This window comes from Saimiri boliviensis, chromosome 2 (assembly GCF_048565385.1).
Source record: "Saimiri boliviensis isolate mSaiBol1 chromosome 2, mSaiBol1.pri, whole genome shotgun sequence".
Lineage (NCBI taxonomy): Eukaryota > Metazoa > Chordata > Mammalia > Primates > Cebidae > Saimiri > Saimiri boliviensis.
The window spans coordinates 33132964-33153137 of NC_133450.1; the positions used below are offsets into that span (position 1 = coordinate 33132964).

The following is a 20174-nucleotide window of genomic DNA, read 5'->3' on the forward strand; positions in this document are numbered from 1 at the left end:
CCCTCCTCACCCTTGCGCACTGTCTTCGACCCGCTGCTTCCGGCGGCTTGGGCTTACGTTTACCTTGCGCCGGAAAGAGAACTTGTGAACGCTCTCGGAATTATGGCGGCGGTGGATATTCGAGGTATATTGTATTGTTATACTTTGTCTCTTGATTGTCTGTGGGCTGGTTTGGCATGTTATAGCTCGCAGGCTCATGGTTCAGGTTCCTTTGTGTTAGGTCTCAAGCTTTTCTTAGTGTTTTTTGTGGACGACCTAAGGCTGTGATCTAGTTAAACGCTGATGAGTTTTTCCAAGTTCTTGGAGCGTCTCTTGGAAGCTCAGGAGAGAAGGGATTGGAAGCAACTCTGGGCTTTGAGTCTTCAGAGCGGGAGTATTCTACACGCGTATCTCTGCAACAACAGAGCTATTCTGTTGGGGTGAAGGAATGGCCTTTGGGAGTGGGGTAATGAGCCAACTTGATTTGATTCATGTCTTGGGACTTGGCATGGTGACTCCCTAATACGATCGCGCCCCACGAGTTCCTGGGCATGAATCCCAAATGTTTTCTGTTGTAAAGTTTATTTTTGAGTCGATAATACTTGACATCGAACATCCATCAATTATTACGGGGTCGTATCTTTTTGACACCTGAGCTATAGAGGTGCTCAAATATTTAATCAATCAGTGAATAAATATGGAGATGCCACCCATTAATGATCTTGGGGAGCATGTAGAGTTGTTTTTGTTCGTATATACAGTACTTGATTTTTTTTTTTTTTTTTTTGAGATGGAGTTTCGCTCTTGTTACCCAGGCTGGAGTGCAATGGCGCGATCTCGGCTCACCGCAACCTCCGCCTCCTGGGTTCAGGCAATTCTCCTGCCTCAGCCTCCTGAGTAGCTGGGATTACAGGCACGTGCCACCATGCCCAGCTAATTTTTTGTATTTTTAGTAGAGACGGGATTTCACCATGTTGACCAGGATGGTCTCGATCTCTCGACCTTTTGATCCACCTGCCTCGGCCTCCCAAAGTGCTGGGATTACAGGCTTGAGCCACCGCGCCCGGCCTACAGTACTTGATTTTTAAAGGGAAGTGTTTGAGATGCTGTACCTTTTTCTTCTCTTTCTTTTTCTTTTTCTTTTTTTTTTTTTTGAGACGGAGTTTCGCTCTTGTTACCTAGGTTGGAGTGTGACAGCACGATCTTGGCTCCACGCAACCTCCAACTCCCGGGTTCAAGCGATTCACTTGCCTCAGCCTTCCAAGTAGCTGGGATTACAGGTGTGCGCCACCATGCCGGGCTAATTTTATATTTTTAGTAGAGACAGGTTTCTCCACGTTGGTCAGGCTGGCCTCGAACTCCTGACCTCAGGTGGTCTGCCCGCCTCGGCCTCTCAAAATGCTGGCTCACGCCACTGCGCCCGATCTGAGGCACCTTTTTCTATATTAACTGGATTGGGGTCTAGCACATTTATTACAAACATTCTCAATTTATAGTTATCCGGTGATCTTAAACACTTCTGGATCACGAGTTTACATACCTTTCTTTCATTATAAGTCGGAGTTTAAAATGCCTAATTTCATCCTTGCCGATTGTTAGAATGCTGTTAGACTGCTTGGGCTATGTCAACATGTTGCCTTGCTACAAAATAAAAAAGAGAAACATTTAGTATATCAGACTATTTTCAAATACTTGTATAATTTTTTACTTACAATTTAGATTTGTTGGGATCATGGTAAAGACTCTAAGATTAGTGTGTTTGGTGTGTTAAAGGAACAGCAAGGAGGCCAATGTGGCTGGAGGGAAATGAGAGAGGATGTGGGAAGGAGAAGAGGTCAGAAACATGTTGAAAGCCATGATAAGGTCTTTGGCTTCTCCTCTGAATAAAATGAAGAGCCATTGGAGGGTTTCCATCAGAGGAGTGATGTGATATGATTTTTTTTAGGAATACGTTGGCTGCTGGGAACAGTGTAAGAGAGCAAGGGTAGAATTAAGGAAACCAGTTAGGAGACCCATTTCGATAATGCATGGAGGTTTGGACATAGCTTGGACTAAAGTGATAACAACAGAGATGGTAGAAAGTGGTTAGAATCTGCCTGACTTGGTAGTGTATTCTTTTTATGGGGCTGGGCTCACAGATAATCTCCAAGTGCAACAGATAATTTCATTTTCATAGCTGTAGACCATAACTCTTACCTCATCTCTTACGTAACTCTTACCATAACTCTTACCTCTTAACCATTTTCTAGAAAAATATTCTTGGAGACTTGAGTTTATAAATGGATTGAGAAAAATCACTGACCAATGTAGTACTTGTACTTAGTCCTCAATCATGAATTAATCAACATTTGCTGGTTATTTTAAATCAGGTCCTGTATTGGTTTCTGATGAGTAAGACACAGCCCCAGTTCTCTAAAAACTCATAATTTAATGGGAAGTTGCTTGTGCTTCTAGGTTATGGAAATAAAAGTGTATAAAGATTGCTATGAGAACATAGAGAAAGAAGCCACCACCAACACCATCGTCATCCCAAGTAGTATTTATTGGGTTATTACAATGTGCTAAGCATTTTACATATGTAACCTTAGTATGTAGATACTATTATGATCCCATTTTATAGATGAGGAAACCAAGGCACAAGGAGATTAACTTGCTGAAGTTTTGTTTCCTTGTGCCATTCTGCTATGTGATGGATAATTGTGGGCAGTGAAGTGAGAATCTAGTGTAGCTAGATTGTGAAATGCCATATTAAGGAATTTGGTTCTTAATCTTTTGGACAGTAAGTGTGCACCACCATTCTTGCAGTAAGCTGTGACATAGTTTGATTATTTTGCAAGCATAGCATAATTAAGGCCAAATAGGATTGAGGGAAGACTTAGAGTCAGGGAGCCCAATAGGAAGCTGTTGTCTGAGTGACATTTGGAAGATTAAATAAATAACAGTGGCAATAGGGATGAAGAAGAGGAAATGTATTTTATGAGACTGCATCCTCTAGAACAGTGCTCATTGTTCTGTGGTCTTCAAATTTATAGTAGGACCTCTGGCTTCTCTCACAAGTTCTTAATATCTCTGTAGTGGGCATTTTCATTTTGAGCCAGTGTAGTGTGTACGACTGTGATCTGTAGAGTTAGGATACCCGGATTCAGATCTCAGCTCCACCATTTAGTAGCTCTGTGACCTTGGACAAGTTACTTAGCCTTCCCGTGCTTTAGATTCTTCATGTGTAAAATAGTAATATACTACCAAACTCTTTGAGTTATTGTGTGGTAAAGTGATTAGAACAGGGCCAGGCACAAAGTCAGTGTTCAAAAATGAGAAATAGGATTATTTCCATTTGCATTGGTTTTATATGTCATATATGTCTCACTTTTCCTCTTTGAATTAGTTTACTAGACAATTAAAATAGGTTAGAAATAAATACTGATGAAGAGTTTTGTAAGTATGGAAACAGCTTTGTAAAGAAAACTTACAGGGAGAATTTACTGAAGTCACATGGAGCAGATGACATTTAAGATTCCTTCTAATTCTGAGAGTCTGATTCCATACCTAAACTCAATCTATCCAAGACACATTCATTATCATCATGTCCCTAAATGAATCTATTAACTCCCCGTAATTGTTTTAATTGTTTGTAGGTAGGATCTATAATTACACATTTATTTGTTTTTGTGGATTATTCCACCCCTGCTGAAATTATGTTGTTAACACTATTATCAATAATTGATTAGGGCACTATATAGACATAGTGTCCTGTGAAAAACAAACCGAAACTGTCCTTCTAGAAATACTTTTTAATATAATCATGCCTAAGGAAATAAATGTATAAGTAGTTTTACTGTAAAATAAACCTATGTTAATAATTGCACTGTAGTATTTAAAGCTGAGAATGATGCTTGTCTTTAGTTGCTTTTCATTACAAAGACTCTTTCCAAAATCTTATTTCCTGGTCTGTTGTGTATTTGGTTATTGCATGATCCAGTTATGATGGACCATGTAAATGATCTGTACTAATTATTTGGTTATTAATATACTTTATCTGTCTCCTGCTGTATAGCACATAAAGTATATTTTACCTTTATATAATTTTTCTCAGTTGAGTCATTTTGCTCAAAACTGCTTGCCACCTTGAATTAGGTCTGACTTCTTTGAAGATGTCGGAGGTAATAATAGGATAAGAGAGACTGAAGGTTTTCAACCAGTATCGTATAGGTATTTTGATGTTCATGATTTGCACCTAGTGGTGTTCAGTACAGTCAGTGGTGTGAAGTATTACTGAAGCCATTAGCCAATAAAAGCTCATTTATTAAAAGTATCTAGCTCTATTTATCATGTCTTTTTAAAGGCTATGATTTAATTCTACTCTAAATGTGAAACTGTCACTGTAGTTAAGGGCATTCTACTTCCTGTTTATCCCTTAGCTTTTACATCATTATCACCTCATCTACAATAATAGCTTCCTAACTTCTCTATACCTAATTGAGAGATCTTAAACTAGTGACTATGGATGTGTTCTCTTTTGCATTCATGTTGTTTGAAAATTTTGAATTCCTTGCCAGCATATAAGGATTTCCAATTAAATCCTTTCTAAATTTTAAATCTTATCACTTCTTTACCTAATGAAATTATTCTCTAAAGATATAATATGCTTTATATTTTTACGCTTCTGTATATACATTCTCTCTGCTTGGAATTACTTTGCCTTTTTCTCTATGTAAGTTTCTATTTATTCTTTAACATATTATGCTAAAACCCACCTTCTCACCCCATGAAAAATCATTTTCATTCCCTCAGGTAAATTATTCTGCTCCTTCCTGTGTAGTCTCATAACACATTTCTTCATATCTTTTTTTTTTTTGAGACAGTCTCGCTCTGTCACCCAGGCAGGGGTGCAATGGCGAGATCTCGGCTCACTACACCTCTGCCTCCCGGGGCCAAGCGATTCTCCTCCTTCAGCCTCCCAAGTAGCTGGGATTACGGCATCTGCCACCATGCCCAGCTAATTTTTTGTATTTTTAGTAGAGATGGGGTTTCACTGTGTCTTTATTATAACGCTTACATCATGTTATTGCTTTCTTGAATAATCTCTTCTGTTACATCATGAGAGTGTGGTGGTTAGGATCCGTGTCATCCTTATATTCATAGTGCCTGCTACATTAGATGTATTATAAATGCTTGTTGGATTGAATTCTTTCTTTTTTTCTAATCCTTTATCATTTTGTTTTCTTTCCTGTAGACAATCTGCTGGGAATTTCTTGGGTTGACAGCTCTTGGATCCCTATTTTGAACAGTGGTAGTGTCTTGGATTACTTTTCAGAAAGAAGTAATCCTTTTTATGACAGAACATGTAATAATGAAGTGGTCAAAATGCAGAGGCTGACATTAGAACACTTGAAGTAAGTTATTTTAAGAAGGTAGCATTTTTACCAAATACAAGTTTTGCAATGAACAGTTCTTTCAAGCTGGGGATCATGAAGTGTGGGGTAGAACTTTTAGAAGAAAAACTGGAGTTTTGTTTGGGTTTGTACAAATTTGACATGCAAGGTAATTATTAGTATTCACTTTTAACGGAGGCCTTTTCTGTATAACTTCATAATGTTTACTTTAAATGTAACAAGTTTTGATTTTGATCTGATGAGTGATTTTGGCAATGCTACTGTTATTCTCAACCAAGGAACTGTAATTATTGTCTCTTCTATATCTATTTTATATTATAAAAGTATTTGAAACAACTGTTGATTCAGTTTTCCTGTTGTCAGGTAAATATTGAGGAGGGGCTTATAAAATTAAATTTATGTCGTATTTTAAATGGCTTTTGTTATGGGGCAAATACTGCTATTGGGACAACTTATTGTTGCTTTTAAACATAATCTGTCAGGTAAAAAAAATTGTTGGGGTGAGGAAAAAGTTTTTGATGTTTTCTAGTTTGGTAGTATATATAGTCTTCATGATTATTTTTATATTTTGTATGTATTTATAGATTTAGTCAGGAAGCATCATGGCATTTTGGTTGCCTTTTTGAAATGGACACTCTTCGGTGTACTTTCCTGACTGAAAATACTCAGATTTAAATTTATAACACATTTTTGTAGAGAAATTTTGTTGTTTAAAAACAAATCTTACTTTATCTATATGCCACCTGTCGGGGAAAATAGCCAGTTTTACTCAACAGCCAGATTATAACACCAAACAAAGGCAGTTTTAATGCTATTTAGTGTTCCCAAATTTTTATATAATAATTTGAATGTCATATGAAATTATTGTAGGGCATTTATAGATCTTTGGATATCTGTGTTGTGTTTTCAGTCAGATGGTTGGAATCGAGTACATCCTTTTACATGCTCAGGAGCCCATTCTTTTCATCATTCGAAAGCAACAGCGGCAGTCCCCTGCTCAAGGTAAAAATGTGTAAACTTTAGGCATTGTTTTCTTTTTAAAATACCGTGATGTATTTCCTTCCTGACCTAACTTGTTTTTTTGATTGGTTTCTTTTGGGGGGGGGGTCCCCAAGACCACGTACATGTTCAGTACCGTGCTGGAGGACTCACCAGACTTAGCATATGCTTATACTTACAGCTAAGATTTGTTATGGCAGCACAGTAAGGGTACACAGCCAGATTAGTACTGGAAAAAGACATGTCAGTAGGGTCTGTAGGAGTCCATGTGCAAGTTTCCTACGCTTTCCTTCTTGCTTGTGAAGGGCCATACTGAGTGTGCCCTCCATCCAGCATTGAAATGCAGCTGCACTCAATGTGTCTCCTCAGGGAAGTCCATTTGAGCCTCTGAGCCAGGGATTTTTAATGAGGGCTGGTAGCTTGGACATCCTCTGCCTACCAAATTTTTAGATTTTTCTAAAAAAAAATCTGGTGTCCACTATAATCACATTGTACAAGTCATCTGCAGAGGCTGGTACAACCCGTATAACTACCATGTAGCAAATGTTTGAAAAGCCAGTTCTACTAGTTTATAGTTGGTTACTGGGACTCTTTCAACATGCCCAAGGACAACTCTTCAAGCACTAACAGTAAGAACAACTCACTGCATCAAAGCTACCTCACAGTTGGGATACCAACTGAACATCAAGCATCCCAAGTAACTTTTTTTTTTGACCTCTGGACTTTTTATTGGCCTCCTGCTTCTCAGAGAGTACACTGCTTCTGATGGCTTAATATCTCAGAACTTTGGTGGTGTTGGTCTCAGATACCACTCTGCCACCTGCTACCTGATGGGTGGTGGTTTTTTGGATGGTTTGCATGGAATTACTCCTGTCCAGGGCATCACCAAGATTGAAGTCCTTGCTGTCTTGCAGCAGGTGGCAGTAGGTGGCGATCTCAGCTTCCAGCTTGACCTTGATGTTCAGCAGGGCCTCATACTCCTGGGCCTGGCGCTGCCCCTCTGCCCGGGTCTGTGCAGCTCCAACTCCACGTGCAGCAGGATCCTGTTGAGCTGCTCCATCTGCACAGCATAGCAGGCCTCCACCTCCCTCAGGCTGTTCTCTAAGCTGGACTTCAGATTTCTCATTGAGTCCAGGTCGATCTCCAAGGACTGGACTATATGTCTGAGCTTTGTGAGCATCACCTCAGCAGCTCCAACCTTGGCAGACTGTGTGGTGACCACTATGGTGCGCTCCTCAATCTGCTGAGAACAGTTCTTTTCTAGTTCCTCTTGGTTCTTCAGTCTTTGTATTGGGCCTGGATGTCTGCCATGATCTTGGTGAGGTCTTGAGATTTGGGGACATCTGCCTCCACGATCAACCTAGAGCTGGCAATCTGGGTTTGTAGGCCTTTTACGTCCTGTTCATAGTTCTTCCTCATGAAGAGGAGCTCCTCCTTGAGACCTCAATCTCTTGTCTCTAGCTGCAGCCAAGTGACATTGGTGTCATCAGTGACCTTGTGGAGCCCATGGATGTCGCTCTCCACAGACTGGCGCATGGCCAGCTCTGTCACATACTTGACTCCAAAGTCATCAGCAGCAAGACGTGCATTGTCGATTTGTAGAACGATGCAGGCATTGTCCACAGTATTTAATATCTGAGTCCTCAGGTCCTTGATGGTCTTGAAGTAATGGCCCCAGTCTGTGACCTGGGGTCCCTTCTTCTGGATTTTGCTCTCCAGCCCACGGTTCTCAGTCTCTAGGCTCCTCACTCTGTCCAAGTAGGAGGCCAGGCTTTGAACCAGTTAGGTTGAGGCTTGCATGATCTCCTTCTCATTCTGGATGCCTCCATTCCTGCCAGACTCTGGCCATCCCCATGGCCAGGCCTCTGCACCCCAAGTTGCCCTGGAAGCTGGTGGAGCGGAACATGGAGATCCAGGAGCCAGAGCCACCGGTGCCTGCACATACGCTGGTTGTGCTGATGACCAGCCAGGCACTTCAGCGGGGTTCCTGGATGGAACCCAGGGACCAGTAGTTGGTGGAGAAGGTGGAGCAAGTGGCGAAGCTCATGCTGTCCAGGGAGGAGAGCAAGATGATAGGACTCAGGCTTTGCTGACAACCACAATTAACTTTTCATCTCAGTGTACTGAGTTAATTCTGTTACAAAATGCATGGCAGATGCAATCATACCAAATTAATAAAGGACCAATTGAAAATTCTCATTGATGGATCCAATTAAAAGCTTTACCTGGGTTAAACTACCTACGGAAAACTTGGTTTAGAAATAATGCTGAAGAGTATAGAGTCCAGATCTGGTTTTGAATCAAAGAACTAGACACCTTTTCCAGCGACAACCAGAAATTGAAGACGTTTAGAATCAAGCCAAGACCAAGAATAAAGTCATACTGAAGAGAAGATATAAGATAGGGGAACCAGATGGGTGTTATTCCAGCTACATCTCTCAGTTATACCCTCATTAAGACATTTATGAAGAACCTTTAACTTGGCATTGATTTCAGAGAATGACTTGGTAAAGAAGTTGTGATTCCAGAATCCAAATTTAGTTTCAAAATCAAAGATCCAGAGTCTCTGCCCAGAGTAAAAGAGAACGTTAGAACTAAGGCAAGGCTAGGGACAAGACAAGATTTCCATGGTGAGAGGATTCAAGGTAAAGAAATTATACAAGACGGCACTAGCCTCACTAGCAGCTATCTTATTCCTTAGGACCCAGCACCGGGGCACAAAAGCAAGCTCATTGCATTTGATATCTTTACATGGGACCCAAGTCTGTCTTGCTCCAGTGTCTTACTCCTTTAAGTAAGGTTGACTGACAACAGTATTGGCATCATTTGGGAGCTTGTTAGAAATGCACTCTGCCTACTGAATAAGAATCTAATTTTAACAGCATCCCCAGGTAATTCAGATGCACGTTAAAGTTTGAGAAGCACTGCTGGAGGGCAACAGTGGGCATACTTTTTCTGAAAAGGGCCAGTGACTAAATACTTGGGGTTTGTGGGCCTTGTAGTTTCTGTGACAACCGCTCAATTATTGCCAGAGCAGCCATAGATAGGTAAATGATTGGATGTAGCTGTTTTCTAGTACAGCTTTACCAAAACAGTAATTGCTAAACCTCACCTTATGGGAAAATATCAAATTTTAGTTTTTTTTTTTATGAGAGTCTGTTTAGCAATTTGTGTCCATAGCTGTATTCATAAAAACCTTTTTTCCTACTGTTTTAGTTATCCCACTAGCTGATTACTATATCATTGCTGGAGTGATCTATCAGGCACCAGACTTGGGATCAGTTATAAACTCTAGAGTGGTAAGTGGTCTTCACATTCTTTAAACACTAAAGAAAACTTTTAACTAGCTACCTTGCTTCCAGTAATCAAATGAGCTCCTATGCCTTGTGTAAGTTGCTATAAAGTGTTGACTATTAGAATGTTTTGATCTGTGGTTACTGTGAGTCAAGTCAGTGCTCAAAGTGTATTTCATAGTTCCAATTGTATAGTAATTTAGGTTCTGAAAAACAGGTTCTGTCTTTGTGTATGTGACATTTTGTGAGTATTTACTTTGGAAATTTTGGTTGACCTAATGAGAAATTTAGGATTTGTTTTTCCTTTTACAAGCTTACTGCAGTGCATGGTATTCAGTCAGCTTTTGATGAAGCTATGTCATACTGTCGGTATCATCCTTCCAAAGGGTATTGGTGGCACTTCAAAGATCATGAAGAGCAAGGTAAGTAGAACACCCAGACCCTCCTAAAACACTTTTGATCCTCTGAGAATGAAGCTGTTTTCTTTAGGAAAATGGCTGTTGATCTTTTCTAGGTGTGTATCACTTTTTCGTGGGATGATGACTTTGTTGCAGCTGAGATTCATGTAAGTAGATATGGTAATCATAGCTTTCACACAGGAACAAATACAAGTTTAGTCTGTTAGGTAACTGGTAGTCTTTTTTAAGGTGATTCAAGGTTTTAAAATATTTGGGGCCAGGCGTGGTGGCTTGCTCTTGTAATCCCAGCGCTTAGTAATGCCAAGGCAAGGCAGATCACCTGAGCCCAGGAGTTCAAGATCATCCTAGGCAACATGGTGAAACCTGGCCTCTTAAAAAATAAAATAAAGACATAGGAGAGACAGTGATGGGGAATGAGCAAAGGTGATATTCCCTAGTTATCTGACTGTTGAGTTATCTTGGAATCTGGAACTTGTTATTTCTCTAGTCTTCAAAGCAGAGAAGGTGAGAGAGATTGCCTTTTAGAGCCCTGTCTCCAGACGGCCAGTCTGTTTTCTGATCCTTCCATCTCATCACCTCTTGTGGCTCAAGGTCCTCTAAGTTTCCATCAAATCTGCTACTGTGTTCATCCTATTTTACTGTTCAGCTACCTCCAGAAATGTGTCTCTAACAGCATACCTGAATTTTGGATTTCCTTTTCTGAGAAATAGCAACTCAGAATAAATTACTGAAGGAAACATGGCCTTTCTGTAGAATTCACACCTGTATTATCTTCTTAATAGTAGGTATAAGCAGCAACATTTGATAAAGGAAAGTTTGCCTTTGTTGACTAAAATTGGCCCAGTGGCTGTTTTCCCTTACCGTAACCAAATATTTGGAATAACACTTACGTGGAACCCTTTGCTTAGAGACAGTTTCCCAATACACCTCCCTCCCAAGGGCAAATCCCATGTGTGATTAACTTCAGAATTTCTCTTTCAGGTTCTTTTTTTTTTTGTCTACATGATTTTCTGTTTTGTTAATTTTTTTTTCTTTTTTTTTTTTTTTGGTGAATTACAGTCTTAATAATTGAATATGGTAGATTGAGTCTTTGAAGCCTGCATTTTTTTATTTGTTCTTAGTAGGTTTCATGGGAAAAGACCATTTAATACACTTAAAATATACAAAGGTAAGGCTGGGTGTGGTGGCTCACGCCTGTAATCCCAGCGCTTTGGGAGGCTGAGGTGGGCAGATCTTGAGGTCAGGAGTTCGAGACCAGCCTGGCCAACATGGTGAAACCCTGTTTCTATTTTGTAAAAATACAATATATTAACCAGGTGTGGTGGCAGGCATCTGTAATCCAGCTTCTTAGGAGGCTAAGGCAGGAGAATGGCTTGAGCCAAGGAGGCGGATGTTGCGGTGAGCCAAGACTCCACCACAGCATTGCAGCCTGCGCAATGAGACTCCATCTCAAAAAAAAAACAAAGACAATTTCAGACCAATAATTTGGATTGTGATCTTGGTAATTATGAAAAACTTGAGCTTTAAAACTCTTGTGTATGCTTATGTACCAAAACTGAAGTAGCTTTAAAAGATGTATATCACCTTAAATGGTAGAATTTAACTTCAGTTAAGAGGGAGAGTTACAACAGTTCTGTATATATGCTGTGTTTACCTGATTTGGGGAATTATCTTTGGTATAGCAGGTAATGAAGTTTATGTATATTTTGGTAGATAAAGATTTGTAAAATATGAGGTGAAGTTTGTGTATGTTCATGGTGGATAAAGATTTGTAAAATATGAGACACCAAACTAAGTAGGCAATGTTTTGATTCAGACTTCATATTTTAATAGATAAAGTCAGACCTAAAGCCAAAAGGAAAGAAGAACCAAGCTCTATTTTTCAGAGACAACGTGTGGATGCTCTACTTGTAGACCTCAGACAAAAATTTCCACCCAGATTTGTGCAGGTAATGAAAAATAAAATATGTGTGGTTAATCTTTACTTCTTTTGTATGGCATACATATTTATTTTTAATTGAGAACTGTTTCAGGTGTGACCTGAAGTTATTGATTTTCCTCATTAGTTAAAAAATCTCTGTATCAAAGGAAAGGTTTTGAAAGACCTAATGGAAGAAATGGGCAAATGGAATAGATTTAACACTGTTTTGTGTTTCTTACTGAATCTTCACAAACTTTGAGGACTGCATATCAATAATATTCTCATTAAAAAGGTTGCTGAAGGTGTCACAGGTGGTAACAAAACTAGAATATGAAACTCATGCTCTTTTTACTCTACATGCCGCCTTCCAGCCTAATGTAGTAGATATCCGAACATCCTAAATGATAGAATAACATAAAGAACAGAACATCTGAGGTAGAGTGTTTGGCATAATAAATAGAGGAGGCAGGAGTAATTAATAGAGGTATACCACATTGGGGCTTTAAGTTATACGAATTCCACTGTGTGATTTGGAGGGGCAGGGAGATTTCTAACAACAGTAGCAAATCCACCTGCCATTCTACTAAATGAGCTTTTGGAGTGAAGTAGGTATGTAACGTAATTGATGAATATGCTGTTCTCATGGCTAGTCTCAGTTCTTAAGGACCTTTACAGGGTGTACACACAAAATTATATGCCCTGTGTTTGTTAGGAGCTCTTTAAGGGATTTTCCAAGGGAAATTTTAAACTAAACAAAATTTTTCATGAGATGACTTTAGAACACGCCTCCCCTTCTCTCTTCCCTGACTCTGCTGTAGTGGAAGATGGGTGCTATGGGAATTGTGGTGTGGTGGTGAAGAGAGCAGAAGACACAAGATTGAACTCAGAACAGGAAAGCTAGTTTAGAGGAATCTCATGAATGGCACTTGAAGATGGAACATTGTCTGTTGAATAAATAAATAAATGAATTATAGCCGTGTGTAGGATGATGAGTGATATCTACAAAATATAAGAAGTCAGGGGTAGTTGAGCATTCATTTGGTGAGTACATAATGTATGCTAGGTAGGCCAGGGGAAGACAGCTAGACGTGCTGTCCAGTATGGTAGCCACGAGGCACATGTGACTATTAGCATTTGAAACACAGCTAGTCCAGAGATTGAGTTGTGATGTAAGAGCAGTATGCATACTGGATTTCAGACTTGTATGAAAAAGAATGTGTGTAAAATATCTCAGTAGTTTAAAAATATTGATTATATGTTGAAATAATATTTTAGATATATTTGGTTAAATAAATGTTTATTTTTAAAAAATGTGACAAGAAAATTTAAAAATACACATATAGCTTGCATTTGTGGCTCACAATTTCTTTTGAACAGTCCTGATCTAGAAAACGGTAGTAGAACGTGCAAAACCAGAAACATGAGTTAGTGAACATGTGTTCAGAAACCAGAAAAATCCTCTGAGGGTTTACTCTTTGTGTTTGTGAGGGGATGAGTAATGGAAAATGAGACTTAAAAGGTGGATTAAAGTCAGTTGAGAAGGATTTTGTATGCCATGCAAAGGAGTTGGGATTTAATCCTATAGGCCTGTGTTTCTTCTCTGTTTTAAACTTATAGCCCATTACCTCTCCTATAAACATAACAGGGCTCCGGATACATTCAGAGTTATTTGAAGTTTTTTTTTTTTTTTTTGAGATGGAGTTTCGCTCTTGTTACCCAGGCTGGAGTGCAATGGTGCGATCTCGGCTCACCGCAACCTCCGCCTCCTGGGCTCAGGCAATTCTCCTGCCTCAGCCTCCTCAGTAGCTGGGATTACAGGCATGTGCCACCATGCCCAGCTAAATTTTTTTTGTATTTTTAGTAGAGACGGGGTTTCACCATGTTGACCAGGATGGTCTTGATCTCTTGACATCGTGATCCACCCGCCTCGGCCTCCCAAAGTGCTGGGATTATAGGCTTGAGCCACCACGCCCGGCCCTATTTGAAGTTTTAAAACAATAGCTATCATAACCAAAGACCGACCAAACCAGGGGAAGTTTTGTATACTCTTTTTCAAGTATATGCTCTCTAAGAGTGTATTCTCACTGAAATCTCTGCTACCTCATCTTCAGGTGACTAGCTGAGAATTATTGCTGATGGCAATAAGGACCCATTAGATGTTTTAAAGTAGTTGGCAAGGGAGTAATGCAGTCAGTTTTGTGTTTTATGACAATATGGTGGGGGATGTTTAGGAAATCACATGTAAAGTTTGGATTCAGGGCACTTAGATTGTGGAAAGCTTGAATTAATTCTGTGGCCATAGGATAGAGAGGAGACAGATTTAGGAGGTAATTTCAGAGTTAGGATTGCTTTAATTTGGTGGTTAGATTTTGAGAAATTGGACAAAGGGTGATTTTGGGGTTTCAGGCCTAGAATTACATTGGTATTGTTAACTAAAATTCAGAATACAGGGGAAAACACAGATTTTGGTTTGAGTACAGTTGTTAGGGGTTTGGTTTTCATTGACCAACCTACAGAACATTGAGTAGTTTCCCATTATATTTGAGTTCTGAGGAACTCCAGGGAAAGACAATTTTTTTTTTTTTCCTGGCTAGGGATGCTGCCTTGAATCTTACTTGCTGTTCTATCCTGGTGAGCTAGGCTAGACATTGTAGAGAAAGCTCAAAGACTCTCTTGATTCTTAAAATAAAAACCCGTGGCCGGGCATGGTGGCTCATGCCTGTAATCCCAGCATTTTGAGGCTGAGGCAGGCTGATCACGAGGTCAAGAGATCAAGACCATCCTGGCCAACATGGTGAAACCCCGTCTCTACTAAACATACAAAAATTAGTCAGGCATGGTGGCATGCATCTGTAGTTCCAGCTACTCAGGAGGCTGAGGCAAGAGATTCGCTTGAACTTGGAATGCAGAGGTTACAGTGAGCTGAGACCGTGCCACTGCACTCCAGCCTGGGTGACAGAGTGAGACTCTATCTCAGGAAAAAATAAAATATAAAAACAAAAACCTCTTTAGAAAAGCACAGTAATTTTAAAAACATGAAAGCAGAGAGAATAATTAAAAATGAAACCCCATATACCCTTTAGCCTGCCTCAACAGTTATCAAAAATGGCCAAGCTTATTTTATCTCTTCTTCCCCTACTTTCTCCCAGTTATTTTTAAGCAGACCGTAAACTTCGTATCATTTCGGTGAGTTTTTTACCTTTTTCCTTTAAAGGTTCAGCCACATTCATACTTACATCATCATATTCCTGAACTCCACATTTCTTTGACCATCCAAGGGCCGAAAACCAACTGCCAAAGATAAGAGTATGTTCAGCTCTGTGTAACATAGCTAGGAGAAAGATGGCTTTCTCTAGAACTATTAATAATCTTTTTTGCTTTTCCTACCAAATTTTTTCTAGCCTCAGATCTAGAGAAAAAAAATGATCTACTTGAAGTCTCCCAGAACTTCTTTTAGCTCATAGGAACTCTTCTTTTCTTTACACATTGTGTCCTCCAGAACTGTATTTACTTTGGATAAGGACACAGAAGGTATTCCTACTTACCGATTTTATTGAGCAGTTGGGCTTGTGGTACCCAGGGATGTTGCCCCTGGAAGGGGATGTTCAGGAGAATATTTGAGAAGTCCTGCCTGCTTCTTTGAAGCTCCTTTTTTCATATTTTAATTGTCGTTACCGCTGGAAGTTACGCTAATACCGATGTGATGAGAGTTTTGGTCCTCAGAGCCTTTTATGGGGACTTTTTTATTGCTGTTTTTAGAAGCTGCTAGAATACCATACGCTATTACTTCAACTAGGATTATCTAAACCAAAGCCATCTGATTAAATTTGCTCCAAGAGGCACCCTTGCTATATATCCCCGTCTCAAACCATGTTCTACTAATCTGACAGGATTTATTGGAAAAGATTACACAGTGTATTATGTTGGGTAAATAATGATATTATTCCAATGTCCAAATATAGTTCAATGTCCAGTATAGCTTAAATGATTCAGTGCTGGCAGTACAAAAATTCCCCCTTTGAATTTTTTTACTCTCCTCAGTGTTCCTCCCTGTATTTCCTTTCCTATTTTAAAGAAAAATGATTTGTTTCCTCAGAATTACTTTGGCCATGTTTAAGTACTGATATTTTCACAAGGTAATGTGATACATGGCTTTGTTGGGGGTTCTCATGATGACTCCCATATTTGGAGATTGCTAGCAGGACTCAAAGGACTCGGCATGTAGTTGTACTCAGAGCTAAGATTTATTGCTATAATGCGGTAAACATATATGGCCAGATCATAAGGGAAAAAGACACAGCAGAGTCTGGAAGAATCCATGTACAGGCTTCCTTATACTTCCTCCTTCCCTTAAGAGATTACACAGAGTGCACTCTTTTCTCAACAGTGAAAATGCAGCAATGTATGCGTGATATTTCTGCCCAGGGAAGTACATTAGAGACCCGGTACCCAAGGCGCTTTTATGGAGTTGGGGGGTGAGGCTCTTCATGTAGGTACCCTCTACCTAGCACATACCAAAATTTCACAGCCTCTGAAGAAAGCAGGTCTTTAGCCTAAATCACATTTTTTGTAGTGTCTAAGCACAGTGAGTCACTGTTATCAGGGAATGGTGGGAAACCTCCAAAAATCCAAAGTTACTAGACACTAGCCAAGGGCCAGCTTTTTGAGCAGGCTTTTCTAAGTATAGCAGCCTCAGGCCTTCTATGGTAACCCTTTTATTGCACAGTGGGTAATAATATGAAGCTCAGTTTTGGTCTTGTTAAGTGTAAAGTTTCCCAGGACTTGCAGTTGGAGTAGGATAGTTGGCAGTTGGCAGCAAGAACCTGGAATGTGTAATATCAGAAAATTTTGTAGTTATTAGGAATGGCAATAGGTAAGAAGGCTTAGGAAGGGCATGTAAATCCAAAAAGATTCAGCAAACAGATGGAGGCATTAGAAGTGGAATGAGAGAACTTTTTTCTTCTCAGATGATATGGAAGTAATAAGGTGTTTTAAGTGTGTGTGTATGTGTGTGTGTTTATAAAATTATAATACGTTTAAAGGTAGGTGGTAAGGAAGTTGGTGGTGTTGGCATTCTAGTTTTTTGTTGTTGTTGTTTTTAAACATGGGAGACAGTGTCATCGGATGAGAATGAGGGGGTAGGTTGTGAACCTTGAATAAGGAGACTAGATTGTTTTAGAGCATTTAACTTGGAGAATGGGGCAAAGGAGATGACAGCTTAATCAACTGAAAGAATTGCTGTACAGAGTGAAGGATCTGACCTTGTTTCTGACCTCTAATGCTCTTATCTTTTTTTTTTCTATAGACTGGTTTTTAATAATACACTCATCAGAAATCTCTTTTCCCTCCAAATTTCCCTTGCCTGCCAACTTTAAAAGTCCTGGTTCATCCATACTTCATTCTCCCTTCCCGTAATTCATATCCCCAAAGAAAATAAGACTTCAGAGTATTGAAAGACTTCATTATTTCTTCCCATTGGATTCTACTGAATTGCTTTTTATAAAGCATTGTAGCCTGGGTCCACACATGGCTACAATGTTAAAAGTTCAAATGTTTTTATGGTTGGTTGACTATCTTGTTCTAGTTTTTGATTTGTGTCTTTTCTGGAATGGGAAATAAGTAGAAAATGATAAATTTATAGTATCTAAATAGAAGTTTTTCTTCACAAAGTCATTTGAAATGTAATTTGGATGAAGTTTTCATTGTATTAATATGAAATCAAGAAGAAGAAACTTTGCCAATCTGACCTGTTTTCTTCTTTTTCCTCTTCCTCTCCCTTCCTGTTTTCTAAAAATCATAGCAAAAGTCTGGAGAAAAGCCTGTTCCAGGTATGGTTCATCTAATATTCTTATTAAGCTGGAAATAAGATCGAACAGCCTGTAAATCAGTAACAGCTACAGCATATGAAATGAGCTATGGTCATTTTGTCCTTCTAGAGCAGGGGTATCCAATCTTTTGGCTTCCCAGGGCCTCATTGGAAGGAGAATTGTCTTGGGCCACACATAAAATAACACTAATGATAGCGGATGAGCTAAAACAAGCAAAAGTCGTAGTATTTTAAGAAAGTTTACAAATTGCAGTTGGGCCGCATTCAAAGCCATCCTGGGCCACAGGTGGAACAATCTTGTTCTAGAGTTTCTCATTGTAATTTTTTACTCCTAATCTTTGAGATCTGCTCAACTGTCAGCAGGTGGTGCCATTGTGGTAGTGTTTGTGGTAGTGAAAAGATGAATGGGGAGGGAAAGAGTAGGTATTGAGGTGTGAGGAAGCCAATATTTTTTCCATCAAATCTTTGTGTATTTTTACACAGTGATGTTTTCTGTTACATTATTGAAAATAGGCATTGAAACATCCTGGTACTGGGTTAGAATAATTATATATCTTGTTTTTAAGTACCGTCTTACTTAAATGCTATGTAATTTTGTCTATTATTACTAATTTCCTTTAGTTATCAGGTTGTTAGGTTTGTAACTAGGTTCTTGTGTACAACTGCCTGGGGAAATAGCTAGATCTAGAACTTGAGATAAGCAATTAAAAATGAATTTGAAATGTGAATCATTCATATTAACCATTGTTTGAATTTTTTCTCATCCCTCCATCCATATCCCCCTTCCAAAAAAATCTACTTTTGATATCTAGTGGATCAGACAAAGAAAGAGGCAGAACCTGTACCAGAAACTGTAAAATCTGAGGAGAAGGAAACCACAAAGAATGTACAACAGACAGTGAGTGCTAAAGCCCCCCCGGAAAAACGGATGAGACTTCAGTGAGTATTAGACAAGAGAGAAGCCTGCAAAACTCCTCATGCCAGTTGTTGTACCTCAGTACTGTGGCTCTTGAGCTTTAAGGTACTTTATTGGAATCATCTTATTTGTGTGGAATGCACTTATTCTTTAAGAAAGGGTATTAGGCCGTGTGCAGTAGTTCATGCCTGTAATCCCAGCACTTTGGGAGGCCGAGGTGGATGGATCATCTGAGGTCAGGAGTTTGAGACCAGCCTAACCAATATAGCGAAACCCTGTCTCTACTAAGAATACAAAAAGTAGCTGGGCATGGTGGTGGGCGCCTGTGGTCCCAGCTACTCAGGAGGCTGAGACAAGAGAATTGCTTGAATCTGGGAGGCGGAAGTTGGAGTGAGCCGAGAATCACGTCATTGCACTCCAGCCTGGGCGACAGATCGAGACTTCATCTCAAAGAGAAAGGATATTATTCCCATCATGATTTCTAGTGAATATTTGTTATATATCTTCTGTAACCTTTTCTCTCCTGGACTTGTGCAGCCTACCCACTCACATGTTTACTGGTAGATATGTTTAAAAGCAAAATAAAGATATTTGTATATATTGCTTCATTATGACTTTTTTCTTTGTCCTGCCTGATATTTTTCAGATGCATTTTGAAGACACAAGGGATGTGAAAGTAGTAACTAAGCATATTTCCCTTTGTTAGTTATATATTCCTCAGTATTTAGTTACTGACATTTTGAAAGATGACAAAAAGGAAAAACCTCACTCACCAATACCATTACCCTATAAATACTGTAACAGTGTTGTGAATTTTAATCTTACTCTGTGTGTAGATAATTTTTTTTCAGTAAAGACAAGGACTGTATTTTTTGTTAACAGCTATAGAGGCTGAGAAGTCCATCATTGAGTGGCTCCATCTGGTGAGGGCCTTCTTGCTGGTAGGAAGTCTGCAGAGTCCCTAGGCAGCACAGGGTATCTCATGACAAGGGGGCTGAGTGTGCTTGCTGCATGTAGGTGCGTTTAAAACTGTACTTTAATCATTGCTTTCATACAGTTTTACTTTATTGTATCTATTGTAAGCTTTTTCCCATGTTTACATAGTTTTTATAGACTGTTTTAGTGTCTGAATGATTATATCTCAGTTTTCTTTCTGTGTTACACTTGGGATTTTTCCCAGTTTACATTGTTTTAAATAAGACCGCAGTGATTATATCTTTGTATAATGCCTTTTCAATATTTGGTATTTATTTATTTAGGATAGAGTTCCAGATGTGATACCACTGAGTGTCTGCATTTTTATTGCTCTTAGTCCATATTGCTAAGTTGTCCCTCAGAAGGTTGGACTAGTCATCAAAGTATGAAATATGTACCAGGTTTTCCAGAATTGCTACCACTGAATTTTGTCACTTAAGTTTTTTGTGTTA

General features: G+C 39.3%; 1 protein-coding gene across 2 annotated transcripts; it reads left to right on the forward strand.

Moving 5' to 3' along the window:
- Nucleotides 1-16: 16 nt before the first annotated feature.
- On the forward strand, nucleotides 17-19355 carry LOC101049739 (mediator of RNA polymerase II transcription subunit 6). Of its 2 annotated transcripts, XM_010335226.3 has the most exons (8): nucleotides 18-124; nucleotides 5213-5372; nucleotides 6283-6374; nucleotides 9588-9670; nucleotides 9978-10086; nucleotides 11917-12032; nucleotides 17805-17832; nucleotides 18644-19355. In XM_010335226.3, exons 1-8 carry the CDS (start codon nucleotides 103-105, stop codon nucleotides 18772-18774), a joined length of 741 nt encoding a protein of 246 aa, XP_010333528.2. In that variant the 5' UTR covers nucleotides 18-102; the 3' UTR covers nucleotides 18775-19355. The 2 variants fall into 2 exon arrangements, with proteins under 2 accessions (XP_074249154.1, XP_010333528.2); XM_074393053.1 differs by lacking the exon at nucleotides 11917-12032 and having other exon boundaries at nucleotides 17-124; nucleotides 18644-18716.
- Nucleotides 19356-20174: the final 819 nt, after the last annotated feature.

Bases quoted from the DNA above. Each gene is read 5' to 3' on its own strand.
- LOC101049739 (XM_010335226.3), top strand. From the start codon at position 103: ATGGCGGCGGTGGATATTCGAG. The intron at 9,671-9,977 runs GTAAGTGGTCTT...TCCTTTTACAAG, and splicing joins CAGTTATAAACTCTAGAGTG to CTTACTGCAGTGCATGGTAT. The intron at 12,033-17,804 runs GTAATGAAAAAT...TAAAAATCATAG, and splicing joins TTCCACCCAGATTTGTGCAG to CAAAAGTCTGGAGAAAAGCC.